The 16655-nt window shown below is 32.5% G+C and overlaps 1 protein-coding gene across 3 annotated transcripts in view; it reads right to left on the bottom strand.

The window, feature by feature from the left end:
• Positions 1-1409: 1409 nt before the first annotated feature.
• Positions 1410-16655, bottom strand: part of SLC17A6 (solute carrier family 17 member 6) — a 39634-nt gene continuing 24388 nt past the window's right edge. Inside the window, exons 6-12 of one of the 3 annotated variants that reach the window (XM_045556574.1) lie at positions 16356-16446; positions 13006-13144; positions 8801-8950; positions 4018-4150; positions 3454-3564; positions 2874-3001; positions 1410-2132 (exon numbers count right to left, since the gene is read on the bottom strand). In XM_045556574.1, the coding sequence (XP_045412530.1) occupies positions 1797-2132; positions 2874-3001; positions 3454-3564; positions 4018-4150; positions 8801-8950; positions 13006-13144; positions 16356-16446 (1088 nt within the window). In that variant the 3' untranslated portion in view covers positions 1410-1796. Of the gene's footprint in view, positions 2133-2873; positions 3002-3453; positions 3565-4017; positions 4151-8800; positions 8951-13005; positions 13149-16355; positions 16447-16655 lie in introns of all 3 variants that reach the window. The other 2 variants (XM_045556573.1, XM_045556575.1) reach the window with 2 other exon arrangements.

Below are 16655 nucleotides of genomic sequence, written 5' to 3'. Positions count from 1 at the left end.
TTTACAAAAGGATAAATAGAGCATTTTATTAATACTTTTTTTTGCTGCAACAAAATGACAGTCCACATCTTTTCGTTCAACACAACAAAAGCTATGATCACATTATATCACTTTGAGACACAAAGCAAAGGGTATTTTTATTTTCTTAAGGTCAAGAATGGTTTGCATTTTTAAACAAACTTTATGTTTTATATTTGTAGTAGCAGGGCCTCCAGTCACTAGCACAATACAATGAACAGATCAAATATCCAGAATAGACAATTAAAAATACACCAATAATATTTTGAGTTGAACTGGGAAATGCATTATTATAATTTTAGAACATTATAAAGAGGTCTGATGTGAACTATTTTAAAAGAAAAAAATCATTCCAACCACCCAAACAGCTACCACAAGCAAAATGAAAGTAATATATAGACAGGAAATTTTATGCATTGCACTTATTGCTTGGTACACAAATGTTGCAATTCCTGTTGAATTATATTAAGAAATGACAAGCAAAATGCCTCTTCCCCATCTAAAATTCTATGACTCTATGAAAGTAGAAATTTCAGTCCCCTAACCCAACATTAGGTGTATGCTACTTTTGGTTTTGTGTGAAGATTGTTTATTATGTTTCTGTGTATGGATATGTATAAGATATACAGATATATATATATATAGATATAATTTTAATATAATTTATTGTCCTATATTTTAAGACAAATATCTCTTAAATAGGACTTTAAATAATAAAATTTTCTACTTACAATATCTCTATTGAGTTTATCTTTTCATATTATAGATAGTTCTGTGGCACAAGTTTCATATAATATTTAATTATTAAGGAAGAAACATATCTAAACCATTTTCTATTTCTTTTGTTGTTAATATTGCATTTTAAGGGCTACATCTCTGTAGTAAATTTCGTATTAGATTCTTTATGGTGTATATATCTTTTTTTTCCTAATGCAAGTTACAACCAGTACAAAGTTGTAATAAAAAATACATCGAAGTCTATTTCTTTTTATATTTTTTGCAAAAAAGTTATGTGATATGCTACATGAAAAATTGGATATTATTGAAATGTGAAGTGTTTATACTGTTAGGTAAATGAATGGAGGAACATGAAGCATACCCCTCAGTTTACAAGTTCTCTTTCACAATAAGTGTTTGTGCCCAAGCATTTCATATAAAACACTGCAAGATATTCCTTTTGAGGACCAACAAAATATCCCACATTATGTAATTCTAATAATTATTCAGTACAACTTGCTAGCTGCTAATATACAATATATTTCTTCAACAGAAAGATATCCCAACTACATGATTTACAGTTAATAAATGTTGCCAATACATGATGCAGCCAACTTGATGTGTTTCACTTATTTTTTTAAACAGAACTTCTGCATAATATCTTGCAATACATTGTAACAAATATTTAAGTGCATGTTGCATGATCAAGTAGCTTTGGCTTCTTAACCTTTGGAGGATGAGATGTGCCAACTGTTCTAGTTGTGCTTTATTAAATGGTGATGAGTTTTAGCTCATATGAATCCAATGAATAACTACTTGTTTCTACAATTTTGACCAGTCACAAAGGTAAGAATGAATTACCTGAATGGAAATGATGGAACTTCACAACTTCTACAGATTGCACTTGATGGTAACTTCATGGGTTTGTTTTGATCTCATTTTTACAGCAAGACTTGCCTGGTTGGTATGTTTACATGTTTACACCACATTTTTTAAAATTTTTGTGCAATCACAATGAATTTAATCACAAACACTAAAAATAAATCCAGCAATTAGTTTTGTTATGAATAATCATCTCGGTCCTTATAGCTATATGAGTCTCGTACCTCTTCTTGTACAAATTCCTCTTTCTTTTCCCAACCATTGGGCCAACCTCCATTGGCCTGTGTTGTGGCACCATAAGACTTAGTGGTGCCATAATTTATATAATTTTGAGTAATGTCCCCTGTTTCTTCATCAAGTTCATCTTCATGGATAAATCCACATTTTTCTTCACTTGTTTCCTCAGGGTCTGCCCAAGGCTGCTTCTCTCCTGAGGCAAATATTGCATAAAATATAACTCCTCCATAGTGGACTAGGGCAGCAATCAGGAAGACATACTGCCACTCTTCACGTGACTGTAGTGACAAAAAGTGGCACTGTGAGAATAAACTCCCCATGATGGAAAACCCTAGCCTCTTCCCTGAATGCTCTACCACTGAGTTTTTATAAAACACTATCTTCAGGGATATCCACATCCTGATTATGTAAAGCAAACATTCTGCTAAAAAAACTTTCTATAATAATGTTACTTCCATTATTTAATTTTTTAATCTAAAAGTTTTGAAATAAAATTCCAAATATACCTATGGCTGGCTGATTTTTAAAATATTCATACTCTTTTCATTTCTATTGATTTACTCATCTTTTAATTCCACTCTTTTTATTTCCTCTGGTAAACCATAATTTTGAAGCTCTACAAACACATATAAGAAAATACAGCTGATAATAATATTCTTCCATGGATAACTGCAGAGGAGTCAGAATTGAGGTTTACAAATAAAGCTCAGAAGACTTCTGTTCACCTATTTTAATAAACAATCAGGAAAAGGGGTTTTGTGTTGTTGGTACACAGGGATATGAGAAATAGCAAAAGGTGTTGAGAAACATATTTCTTGTTGGTTGTGGAACTGGACTTTGTTAGGTCCTAAAGAGATATTTTCTTCTGAACCTCAATTATCTTAATTATCTTCCCTACTCAGAGGTGTGGTGACTAGACCAAAAAGAAAATGCCAAGAACAGGTTAACTCTTTTCCAAAAAGATTCTTTTTTTGAGAGAGAATCTTCCACAACTAAATATCTGTTTTGCTCCCTCTTACCTTATTCTTTGTCATTGCGCCAACAATGATAGGGCAAACCATTCCGGATAATGTGCCAACACCATTCGAAATGCCCATTAAGATACTGGCATATCTTGGAGCAATATCCAAATGGTTAACATTGAAACCTAAAATACACACATTAGTTTTGATTCAGGAAATTATAAACCTCGTAGAAGTAAGTACCATAGAATATCACATCACAACTTTTAAAAAGATACTGGATACATAACATGTGCTTAACAACTACTTATTGATAATTTAGCTCAGGGATATAGTAGGAATAGAATGGGGTATGATTTCTTATCCAATACTTAATATATGCTGCTCACCCCACAGAGAGGAGGAAATGTTTTCTTAACAACAACAAAATGGTAAGTGGGGTGGGGGAGTGAGTAGTAACCAATCCAGATGATGTTTTCTAAATGTTTTCTATTTTGACTGTTAACATTTAAAAGATTTTTATGTGTGTATGTGTGAAGATGTGCATGGTGTGTGTGGGGGTGTATAATCACCAGCCAAAATCATAATGTCACAAATACAAAGACGTCATAAGTACAAAGAAATAAAACTATCTTACCAGATATAGCAAATCCACTGAATCCCACCGCAAGTACCAAGAACGAGATAGCTACCCCTCTAGTATGAGAATAGCCAACAACCAGAAGCAGTGTGGCTTCCATGCCAAAACCTTCAGAAGCAAATACATGGGAATACTTAAAAAATGTTTGTAAATTTTACCAGTGAGCCGAAACTGCTAAAAAGTTAACACTTATTGATCTAGATATTCCACTTCAGGGAGTCCATTTTTAAAAATAATAATAATAGTAATAATTTATGACAGAGATTACTGAAGACTTTCTTGTTTTTTTTTAATAAAAACATCCAAAACAACTCAAAGTTTCGATGGTGGGAAGAGTTAAGTCAGTTAAATAAATATAATACAAATGACATTATTATGACATTATTTAAACCTAGGAATTATAAAAAGTTTGAAGATAGCCAAGTGATTGTAAATGAAGAATGAAGGCACAAATTTAACTGCAACTAAGTAATCTGATATGTGTAGCAAAAGTTATTCACTCATGTAGATTAGAACTTAGTGAACTAAAAAACAGGTCCCTACTAACACTTAAGAACTTACCGCCACAGTTCATGATCTTTCTCACAGTAGTAGTTGAAAGAATTTGCTTGCTTCTTAGAAAATCTGCAATTTGCCCTCCAATAGGCACAATGATTGTCATCACTAAGTGTGGCACAGCAGACAGCATGCCAACCTGATGAAAAACAAGAAGGGGAGAAATATACGTGACCATAAATAATGTGGGCAATGTAATGGCCTTGGATTTCTGAATCCATCATCAACTCTTCGTAAACAAATGAAAGAAAAATACTGTCTCCAAATGTCCAAATGACCACTTACTCATTCCTAGAATAAGCAATAACTTCCACAGAATAAATGAGAAAAGCTACGTAAATTTACTTTGACCGCTTTTTATCTTCTACAAGAAAGCGGTACTTTTTTTTTTGCTGTTATGACTCAGTAAATTTTGAGGTTATGAATCAACTATTCTAAATCTCACCACACCATGATTTACATTTGTGTGTCCATTTTATATTCTTGAATGTGTTTGAACAAATATATCATTAACAAGAAAGGGAGAGGGGAAAAAAGAGAGAGAGGAAAAATACATTTGATATACCTTGAAGAGGCTATATTTTAAAATTCATTTTTTTAATTCATAAGGCTAAAAATTACATATTTGGATTTTACGTATTTATGAGTTCTATAACACAGATTTAACTTCTGTCGAGGAAGCACCCAGATAATGCAGACCAATTTTTCAGTTTTAAAAATTTTCTATGTCAAATATCAATGCTTGGTCACATTGTCATACAGTGACATATAGTTTCTGAACTAATTTTATACTAAATAGTCCAATCTAAAACTTAACTGGCATCAATTCAACAAACATTTTTAGCCATTCATTATATGCAAAGCATTGTTCTCTAGGCATTGTAGGAGTGGGAAGTATGAATAAAATGCATTTAGATTATTATTACCACATACAGAGACTTAGCAAATTTTAAATGTAAACAAATAAGTTTCTTACTAAGTATACTTTCAAGCACAGGTCCTGCCATATGATAAATACTTGCTAAGTGTTTATTATTTGTATTTAAGTATGTCTTTCCAATTAGATTATTGAAGGTGTGAGACAGGAATTTGTTTTATTCTATAGCAGTATATAGTGTGGTATCACGATCAAGTACATGGTTTCTTGTAATAATTAATTGAGACAGTGAATGATTCTAAGATAGCTTAAATGTTCAGGCTATTTAATTACCTCTTCCAGCCCAGATGGAAGTTTTTAATATTGGTATTAAATAAAGAAACTAAGATTCAGAAGGGTTAAGTAATTGCCAGAGCCAAGTTTTGAGCCAGTTCAACGTGAGTCGAAAGACTAAGGTCTTAACCTTTGTGCTTAGAACCACCACCATATGAGAACGAAAAATCAATTAAAATCAGACAACATATGCAAATGTGCTTCATTTAGTACAAAACTTGGCATGTAGCAGGGGCTCAACAAATGTGAGCTAAAAAAAGATATCATGTAAACTAACATTAGGACAAACATTATAGCTTTTGAGAATAGCCTTTTGGAAAAAATACAATGGTTCTTTATTCTTAACTGCAGTAGATATATTTAAAGCAATCAGTGTGTAGAAAGAAACCTTTGAACAAAACATTCTGGAACACACCATTTTAGGATTTGTATAGAATTACATGCCATGTTTTTGATGTTCATAAAGGCAGGCTGAGAGCTTGGGAATAATTGTGTTTCCTAAGTCCACATAATTGGCCTGCATTTTGACCCAGTATTTGATACATCTGAAAAGTTTGTAAGTTGAGCATCCTTTGCTATTTATTATTTATTCAAATAAAAATTTTGATTGCTTTGGATAAGCAAAGAACAAAGCTATGATAATAGTAATAAATGAACAAAGTTACTTATTCACTCTCAGCAAAGGGTGTGCAAAGCACCATGGAAAATGAAAGATGCTAACAATTCTAGAGGTTAATTAGGAAGAAATTTTGGAATATTTTACCACACTGATTTAACATTTGAGGGTATTGAATGTCCTCCCTGGGCAATATGTAGATATATTCTGTTTGTGAACTCAACTGGGGTCACAGAAGGTTCAAAACTTCATGAAGATTATTCAACTGTCTTCTCAGTTGTCTGAGAAGACAACTGTCTCAGTTGTCAACTATCTTTTAGTGACTTACTGTGAATAATCACTTCCCACATGATCAGAATGATCAAAACCATCTTAGAGTATCATCAGAAGTTTGCTCATTATTTTTCAGGTTTTGCAAGTGTAGGTTAAATGTTTTGAGCTTATAACTGGTGGATTCTTCATAGAAACTCTAGGTAATTAGATTTTTGCTCCATCCTCCCCTTTGCTTCTCTGAGTCACAATCTGGATTTCATCTCTCTCTATCTGATCCATATTCTGTTCAGAAACTGGCAAGCTGTACATTAGCAAAGAACAGCCATCCAACACTATTGTCCTCCTCCCCTAAATATGAAGCTCAAAAGGAACAAATGTCTCTTCTCATTTGGTTGGTTTCTATAATCTGATCTTTCAAAGTCCTGGTTAATCCTAGCATTGGCCTTCCTCTGATATGCCATCCTCAAGGGTCTGAAAATTTTTACATATGAACATAGGCTAATGTAATATGTACAAATATATATATAACTTACCTATGATAATATAAATTATGATATAAATCAGTTAACTAATATAGCTAACTTATATAGTTAAATAATATATATGTTAGTTCTAATATATGCTATGTATAATATAAAATATTATATAACTATATAATGTAGTTTACATATCCATATATTAATATTTAACTAGTATATATAAAAATATAATTATAGATAAGTATATATGTATGTGTGTATGTATATACACACACTCTGTATTAACTCAGTATACCTGGAATGAAGATTAAGCCATTACAAGTGTGGTTTTATTTATAGGATACCCAACTGAACTAAGGTTGGGGAGAATGACCTTCCATGTAAATATTTTATTTATTTTACTTAAATTTTGCTGCATTTCTGAAAGATAGTATTAATATCATTATTTATAGATAAGAAATTTGAGGCTGACAGTTATTCAAGGTTATGTACCAATACTTCATTGTAGAGCCATGTCAGCCCAGACCCAAAGCCCATGCTCTACGTCCTCCATCACTTCCTCTACAAATTTTTTAGGTAAGTCAGAATTTTTTTTTTTTACTAATCTAATTAAAATCTGAAGATTAATCTCTGTGTGTAGCAGTTATCTACAATTTTTGTTAAAAATCATAATGAATCAAATAAATCAACCTAATATTTAGTTTCTCCAAAACACTATTGCTTTCACTGAAGCATTCTCAATTAATTGGAGCTACAGAGCCAGAATGACCACACAGTTTCATTAACATCAGTTGGTTCTCTCACTCTCCTTCACGAGACCTGACTTTATTAATAGCCTCTCAGTGTCCTATTTGCCCTAGATTATGAAAATGGACTCACACCTCCAGCAGCCTTTGTTGAGATGTATAACACCTCTCAGAGCTCCCAAAGGCTACCCTGGAATGTTTGATTAGCTCCAGAGAGAAGAGCCCTGTCTAAAGCAGCCATTCTTCTCAGGGATGGAGGAAACAGTTTCCTTAGAAACAGGGATTACAAAAGAGCTCTTAGAATAGCTACTCCTAAACTCAGGTTTTCTGCAGTCCCAGAACTCAGATAGCCTTTCAAGTGGAGATGTAATATGAATAGCAAGCCCAGCTGGACTTATGTAACGACATGAAGAGAGATGGCAAGACCATTGCCAGCACAGACAATGCATTCAGGACTCAGCAAAGGGCTTGGCACAGAGATGGCATTCAGCAAATACTCACTCAGTGTTTGAATGGATATATGATTTACCTGAATTTGAATGGCATAGTAAAGGGAATTGAAACAGAAACCAAAGGATCTGGGCCTAAACTTGACTCTGTCATTTATTACTATCATGGCTTTAGGCAATTCAAATACTTTCCCTAGTTTCTGTTTTCTCATCATTTCAATATAAATGATGATAGTTTTCCAACAGGTCAATCAAACAAAGTTGAATATGAAAGGACCTTCTAAATTTCAAATCCCTATATAAACATAATATAGGTTATTTATGTGATAGAAAATCTCAAAATGATTATATTTCCATAGCTATAAACAAACGTCTGTGGCACTTAGCATGCTGTTCTGTAATTGGTAACTTATTTTTTGTCTACACCACCAAACTGTGAACACTCTGAGGACAGAAACAATGTCTTTATTTCTGAATAAACACAAAGCTCTGCATATCATGGTCAATAAATGCTTGCTAAATTAACAAATTGGATGAACAAAATGTAAGAATGTTTTCAATTTTTTTTTGCTATCTTCATATCTTTTAGCTGAACAAATTTATGAAAGCAATAAAAATGAGTTAGATTGGTAATTATCTAAGTACAATTCCATTTGAACAGAATATTATTTGTTCGCTGTTAAATTGTCTCTGACCTGAGACTTGAAGGAAGTTATGTTTATTTACAGGGAAAATGCTACACTGCTACTCACCCCAATTGGGATGTAACTTCCATGAAGTCAGAAACTAGGTCTTTTTTGCCTATATTCCCAGCACCAGGGAGCAGTTTCTAGCAGGTAATAGAATACAGTAGACACTCAAACACCTTACTTATCCTCTATTTCCTAGAAGTTATTTGTGGAATGAATAGATGAATAACACATGAAATTGGGAAGATAAAATCTTGGCAAAGAAATTTAAAATTCACTTAAATACAAAAATCATCCACTTTTCAAATAAAGATAATATTTATATACCTTGCTGATTTCAAATCCAAAGACTTCTTCAAAATATGCTGGCTGACTAATAAGCAATAAATAAAAAGTCCAGCTTCTGCAGAAGTTTGCAACAATTATTGCATAGACTGGCATAGATGTAAAAAATTTCCTCCATGGAGTCTTGAATTTCTGAAATCCCAAAAAGAGAGTTATTCTGACCATTTTAAATATTTTCTAACTTAAATGAGAATAATAGGTGCTTTGCATTTCCAGGATGTATATGATGGGGCATGAGTAGGAGGTAGAAAGGAGGTAGTGAATCGTTAATTACAACCACCCAGTTAATCTTAGTTACATGAATAATCATTAGAAGACAAAAAATAAGATATCACCTCTGTTGCTAATTAAATTGCTCCACCTTTAGGAATATACAAGATTCCATGTTCACAGGAAATTAATTCCAAAAGCATAGATCCAGTTTCTAAGTTTTTTTTCTTTTTTCGTTTTTTTCCCTTTTTTTAGTAGTATTAGATCATGCCTCAGCTAAAACTCACTGCTACATCAGTGGCCTTGAGCTATCCAAAATATTTTATTTAAGACATTGAAAATTCAGTGTACTTGAGAAGAGAAAAATATGAACAATTGAGAATGTTCCCTGCTTGAAGTCAATTATTCTCCTACCAATCTGTAAATTCTCTTGATAGCTAGTAGCTATCAGTATAAATTCTGTGACACTGGAGAGTAAGATTCTGTGAAATTCACATGGCAAACAGCTTGGTAAAAGCACTTGGTCCCCCAGAATACCATGGGCACATCATAACTGGTTATTTATGGATATTCAGACATTCAAAATTAACAACCTAAGTATGACTGGCTTTGCTTATAAAACTCTTTAAAAAATTAAACCTAGTGAACTTAAAGTTCCTGTATATGCCCAAATATAAAGCAAGTACATATTCTCCCCCAAAACTAATATTTTTAGACCTGAAAATATCTCTCACATTCCCAAATACTTTCTCAATTACTTTTTTCTGAATACTGAATATACTGTTTGTTGAAGAACCAATACCCTAATGTAATTTAGCTTAATGCTAGCTTGGGATCCTTGACATGACTAAATTACTAAAGTAGGCAAACATCTTTTACACAGATGTAATAATTATTTTTGGATGTAAAGTCACATAATTGCTAGTATCAACTGTGGCTGTAATTAAGCCTTTTAAAGAGAAGTTTAAAGGCAATACAGTAGGAAGCTACATTGTGGAAATCACTCATATATGTTAAGACAAAAAAGAGACAAATCAAAAACAAAAACCTGTCCTAATAATATGTAATGAATACTGTGCTTTGGATACAAGTTTCTAAACAGCATCATAAATAGGTTCCAAAAATGTAGTTTTTTAAAAGAATTAAATATGTTCTAGGAAAACGGTACCAGATGAATACACTTATTTCACAGATAATAAAAATGTCCAGACAGGAATGTCTGCATTATAGAATTACATTTGTATAAGAAATTACTTCAGAGTATTATTAGAAGTAAAAACATTTTCCCTGCTGAAAAGTGTTCTTTAATTTATAACCAGGATCATCTCCCCTAAGAACTTTATTCTTTAGGTGGTACAGCACTTTATCAAATGTAAAAGTATTTAATTTTATATCATAAAAAATTGTTGGGGGCTGAAGAGGAGATTATGGTATTCTGATAACATTCTGTTTATTGAACTGGCTGTTTGCGTCACAGGTATGTTTAATTTATAAAAAATTAACAAGCTGTTTGTTTATTATTGGTTCATCTTTTTCAGCATGTATGCTATATTTAAAGATAACCTCTGTTATTGATTAAATTGTTCCAGCTTTAGGAATGTACAAGATTTCATGTTTGTAGAATATTCATTCCAAAATCATAGATCCTAATTTCTAAGAATTATTTTTTTTCCTTTTTCCTTATTTCTTGAAGAAAATAGAGAGATTTAAAACACATTGCAGTCAATTGCCATATGTGATTCTTAATAGGATCCAAACTCAAAACAAATGGCTATAAAATACATGTGAATATAGACTAGGTATTAGAACATGGACTGAGTATTAGAAATTTGAATATGTTCTAGATGTTAGATGTTAGGGAATTATTTTTAATTATGTTAGGTGTGATAGTAACACTGGGATTGTGAAGGAGAATATTATCATTTTTCTAGAGATACATGTGAAGTATTTATGGGTAAAGCATTTTGATATTTTATTTATATTAAAATGGTTAAACAAAACAAAAGTGAAATCAATATGGCAAGCTGTTAACAATTGTTGCACCTATATGGTTGGTATACAATATTCCTGTTATTATTCTTTCTGCTTTACAGCATATTGAATTTGTTCACAATAAAAGCTTCAAAATAAATAAAATACAAGTTTCATTCCCATTAGATCTCATTTTTAAATTTACTTTGAAGCTAGAGGAACATATGAAACATCAGTAAAAATCAAATATTATATTTAGAAAATTAATAAGGTATAGGAAATGGAGAGTTGGAGACAATCTATGTTGTTTTATCAACCTACCTACTGTTCTTTTGGTGGTCATTTACAGGAATTAGTTTTTACTTAGGCTAAATGTCTGATTGTTTTTTAAGTTTATGTCTGATCTAGACACATGACCTCTCAAGAACCAGCAAATGAAAGAAATATAATGAACTAATGAGGCTGATCAGATTATTTTTTGGCTAGAAACTGAAGCTAAATCCAGAAGTCACCTTAGACCAGCCTATATTTAGCTTCCACTCACAGTGACTGCAGCTGGTGGGCACCAGAGCACACTGCCAATTCCCCACCCACCCCCATATCGCCTTATTTCTTGAGTACCCACTATTAGAAATTACCAGTCCATTTAAAGAAGGAAATAGGAAGGGAAAAGTTCCAATGACAATCTTCTAATTCATGGAACAACTACAATGTAAGGATATTTTTTAATTACTGAAATTTAATTTCTGAATGATATCCAATATGGGATTTTTCTTGTTCATTAAAGACCAAGATAGCTCAGCCACAATGGGTGACATTTTTACCTAGGATGAAATGTCACAGACAGGCATTCTCAAATAAATGAAGGAGAGATTCAGAGCTGGAATCAAACACACCTAGAATGGGAAGGGGGAGCTTTTTTTTTAAAAAAAAAAAAAACAGCAGACGTGTAATGTGTAAAGGGTATAAGTTACTAATCTGTGTTTTATTTTATAATATCAGATGGCTATGTGTTAATTACTATGCATATTTTCACATGGAATAAAACATTTCCATTAGTGAAATAGAATTGCCTCTCTCTGTAGGCAAATCCCATCTAAGAAATCAAACCATCCAAAATAGGTTTCACAATATTAACTTTATAACATTTGATATTCATAATACTGAAAGATGATGATACTTTATCAATGAAAGAATTAAATTATGTTAAAAATGTTTAATGTCAGCTGTCTATTATTAGTGTTCCAATGCTTCATTATTTCCTAAACCATATATAACATAAATACGTATGTGTATAACCTACATATAGAATACAGTAGTCTCTCCTTATCTGAGGTTTCACCTCCTGAAGTTTCAGTTACCCATAGTACAGCACAATAAGATATTTTGTGAGAGAGAGGGAGAGAGGGCGCGCACCGGTATTCACATAACTTTTGTTACAGTAGATTGTTAAAATTGTTCTATTTTTTATTAAACATTGTTGATCTACAGTCTGATTTATGAATTAAACTTTATCATAGGTGTGTATGTATAAGAAAAAGCAGCAGTATATATAGGGTTTGGTATTATCTGCAGTTCCAAGCATCCACTGAAGGTTTTGGAAAGTATCCCCTGCACATAAGGGGGGACTACTGTGTTCAATAAATAAAAATACAAATAAAAATATTCATGACTGATTGGGAATTTCCTATAATTTAAAATGAATAAATATTGGTTGAATTTGTTTAAATTTTAGACTCTACTGAACTGTTTTTAAAATTTGCTTAAGTTTATAATCATAGCTAAAATCGAGGGCACATTTTAAAATGCTTCAAAAAAGAAAAAGAAAAGAAATACAGACGGAGGAAGTGGCAGTTATTCCTGTCAAGGAATATGAATAGACCAAAAAAATTATGCTTGATACCAAATTAGTTTGTTGAATAAAGACTTGTACAATAGTTTACTTGGTCAAGAGGGGATGAGATGGGTGATAAGAATAGGAATATACACCATAATAAAGTTCTTACTTCCATTGCACCTAAAAGATTTGCACTCTCTCCAATGCTTTCTTCTATGTACCTACGTTCTTCATCTGTAATAGTAGGATGCTTTGCAGGGCTCTCATAAGACACCAAAAGCCAAAACATGTACCACACCATTCCAAAGCTTCCTGCAAGCAACAGTTCAAAAAGAGAAAGTCAGAGAAAGCCATCACAGATATTTCCATTTAACAGTGATGTGCTGGAATAAAACTAAAATATTCTCATGACAAACACATTCTATAGGACGGGAAATTCAAACTTATATTTATCCTACTGACTTTAGCCATGTCTTCTTGTTTTTTGCCACTAGACTTCAAACTTCCTGAAGTCTAGTCCTGAAGTCTAGTCCTGTGGTTTTATTTTTTGTCTCTATTAAATGGCACTGATAAACAAGGAACAATACATAATTATTGAATGGTGTAGTTTGAAAAGTATTCATACATCCAACAAGCATTTACTGAGCAGTTCCTATTCCAGATACTTTGCTAACGGACAGACATATAATGAACAAGGCGAAATTCCTGTCCCCAAGAAATTTGTCTAGGGGTGAATCCTTTACTTACTTGCCTGTATTGAATATATGAAACTGGTTTGCATTTCCAGGTAAAAGAATTACTCATTTCACCCTCATGTTAGCAATTCCAGACCTAGTAAACAGACTATTAAATAAAATCTAGAAGATTATTTTAGCCTGAGTGCTATATTACATAAACAATGAGCCTCTGTAATTAATGCGGTAACATTTAACACTTTATGTGACTATATATCATATTATTTTTACCATATACTACTGTCTACTGATAATTCTTTGGGAAGATTAAAGTTATAAATTCCAAGGCCATAAACTGCAAGTCCTTTTCTATTCCTTTCTTTATTTAGCACTCTCACCATTAAAACATGTCCTTATTGTGCAATATAAATCTGTAAGCATTAATAATAGAAAGAATTTCAAGTGATTTATTCTGGTTTCCCAGCAGTTGGCTATTTCATTTTCCTTCACACTGTTCTCTTTATCCCTTGGATAAGAATCTAAATGCTCCTGATCTCTATAATACTTTTTTTTTTTTGCCTATTCAATCTCTAAGAAGTGTTCTTTAATACCCTACATAGCTTCTGATGTGCCATGTTCCTTTTAATTACTGAACATATCAGCAAACATGATTTGGGGTCAGAAAGTGTTTGAAAATTTGGTATAATATAGTGGTTACAGAATATAACTCCCCCCGATTCAAGTCCTGGCTGTGCCACTCATTAGCTGTAGGATGCAATCAGTAACTGAATCTCTCTTAACTTCCACTATGAAATGGAATAATAATTCACTTTTATGGGATACTGAAAGAGAAAAATTGAAGGAGATAATGTATAAATCAACTAGCACAGTGGGTGGCACAAAATAAGCACCCAATAAATGACAGCTATTATAATTTTTTAAATAATCATCATTATCACTCACTGAAGTCTCCCAAAGTGTCAGACACTCTGCTAATTGCATTGTATGCATTACCTTTTTAAAACTTGCTCCGGTATATGGGTATCTCATTAATATTTAAAATATGAATATTGAATGGGTGGCCTCAGACCCAATTATTTTTACACACAACACGTAAGCAAGTACTATGATACAATATTTTCAGATTATCTAATGATTTAACTTTGACTTTGTCTCATCCAATTATAAATATCAAATGAGATTTAACTTGAAATGAAGAGATTGGTTTTTTACAAGTGCCCTATTTAGATTTTTATTCTTACTTTACGGTTACATCATATCTTCAGTTAAGCAATGGACTAAAGCATGAATCAGTGTATTCAGTGAATAGCCATACCAACTTGTACTATACACTCTATGAACAAGTGCTTTTAAACTTTCTTGAATTGTGGACTCCATTGCAAATCTAATATAAATTAAAATGTGATTTAAAAAATCTCCCTAGGGAATAAATATTCAAAAATACATATATGGCTTACAATTTTAGGCATTCATAGATCCAAATCTTATTCATGGCTTTTGAACCACGAAAATAGCTGCTACTATAAAGTAGCATTTAATAACATTCTGTAAGCATAAGAATTTCTTCAGATAAGAAGACTTCAAAATCTGAATGAGTCAGGACAAATTTGGAAGCGGCTAGGTACAATTCTACTGCATGGCTTCATTAATCTTTCAGATTCTCATGCCGATGTCCAAAGATGGTATTAATCAGTGACAATATCAGTTGGAATCCAGCTGTCTTATATTTCTCCTTTCGTCTTTATTAAAAAGTACCTCTTAGAGAGAAAGATTTTAGGGATACTTTGAAGTGGTAATCTTTCAGCTTCTTGTTAGAAAGTGAACATAAAGGGTGTTTAGAGTTAGGGTTCCATATTTTATTTCAATGTGAGGCTTTTAATCCTGGGGACATGAGGACTAAGATGTGCTGCTGAAGTAGTTGACTACTGATATTTCATCCCAAAATTGAATTGGTGCTTTAGCACTAACCCTGCCTTCCAGCTTTCCATCCCTGTTCAGTTGTGGAAAACAGAATCAAGGAAATAATCGAGAAAGCAATAGCAAAGAAGAGAAGTGGGTGATGTCTACTCTTTCCTCCTCATCAGCTTTTATCTGTATAAATTCATGGGGTACAAGTATAATTGTGTTATGTGCATAGATTGTGTAATGGTGAAGTCAGGGTTTTGGAGTATTGGGTATAAATGTAAATTATTAATATTACAACCTCTATGGAAAACAGTATGGAGATTTCTCACAATGGAATATTCCTCATCAGATTTTTTTTTTTTTTTGCTTTTTCATGTCATTTTTAATTAACCAAGATTTAAGAGTCCTCCCTTGATGGTTGTCTAATTTCAGCCTTTTTTATTTATAGGGCTGACTTGTTCCCAAAGGTGCAATTCTTTTTTTTTTTTTATTTCAGCTTATAATGGTGGTACAAAAGTTCAGGGTATATATATTGCCCATGTCCCGCCCATCCCCCTGAGTCAGTTTCAAGCGTGTCCATTCCCCAGACAGTGTGCATCGCACTCATCAGATTTTAATCTATAGCTAATTTAATATTTTTTCTTCATAATCAAGGGCATACATTTTATACATTATAAAGTTTCCATTAGCAAAGTGGTTGCTTTTAAAAACAAGAAATATCCATGTAGGGAAAGTAACAGAGATAAAATAGTTTCTTTGATCTTCTTAGAATATGAGGAAATGATTCTTGAGAGAAGAAAATAAGTGTGAATAAGTGTATAAATACAGAAACGTATTCGATGACTTATCTTATTATCTGTAATCACTTTTCTTTTTGCCTATGTGCATTTTATTTAACCCAATAGTATAGAAATGTAACATACCATAGACATAAAATACTGAAGACCAGCCAGTGTACTGTACAAGAATGCCAGCTAAAGGCATTGCAATCACAGCTCCGGCATAGGAACCTAAAGTAGAAGGGAAGATGGGAGGACGATAAGTGAAATCAGTATAAATTCTTGACTTCATCTCACACTCCTTGGTGGATTCACATGAACACACACTTGCATGTGCATGTACACTCACACCCCTTTATATACCAAACACACACACATGTATACATGTATATACCTACACACTTACACAGGAATACAGTACTATACAAGTGGATGCCAGC

The sequence above is a fragment of the Lemur catta genome, chromosome 7 (genome assembly GCF_020740605.2).
Source record: "Lemur catta isolate mLemCat1 chromosome 7, mLemCat1.pri, whole genome shotgun sequence".
Taxonomy (NCBI): Eukaryota; Metazoa; Chordata; class Mammalia; order Primates; family Lemuridae; genus Lemur; species Lemur catta.
This window is presented reverse-complemented; position numbering and strand designations above follow the sequence as displayed.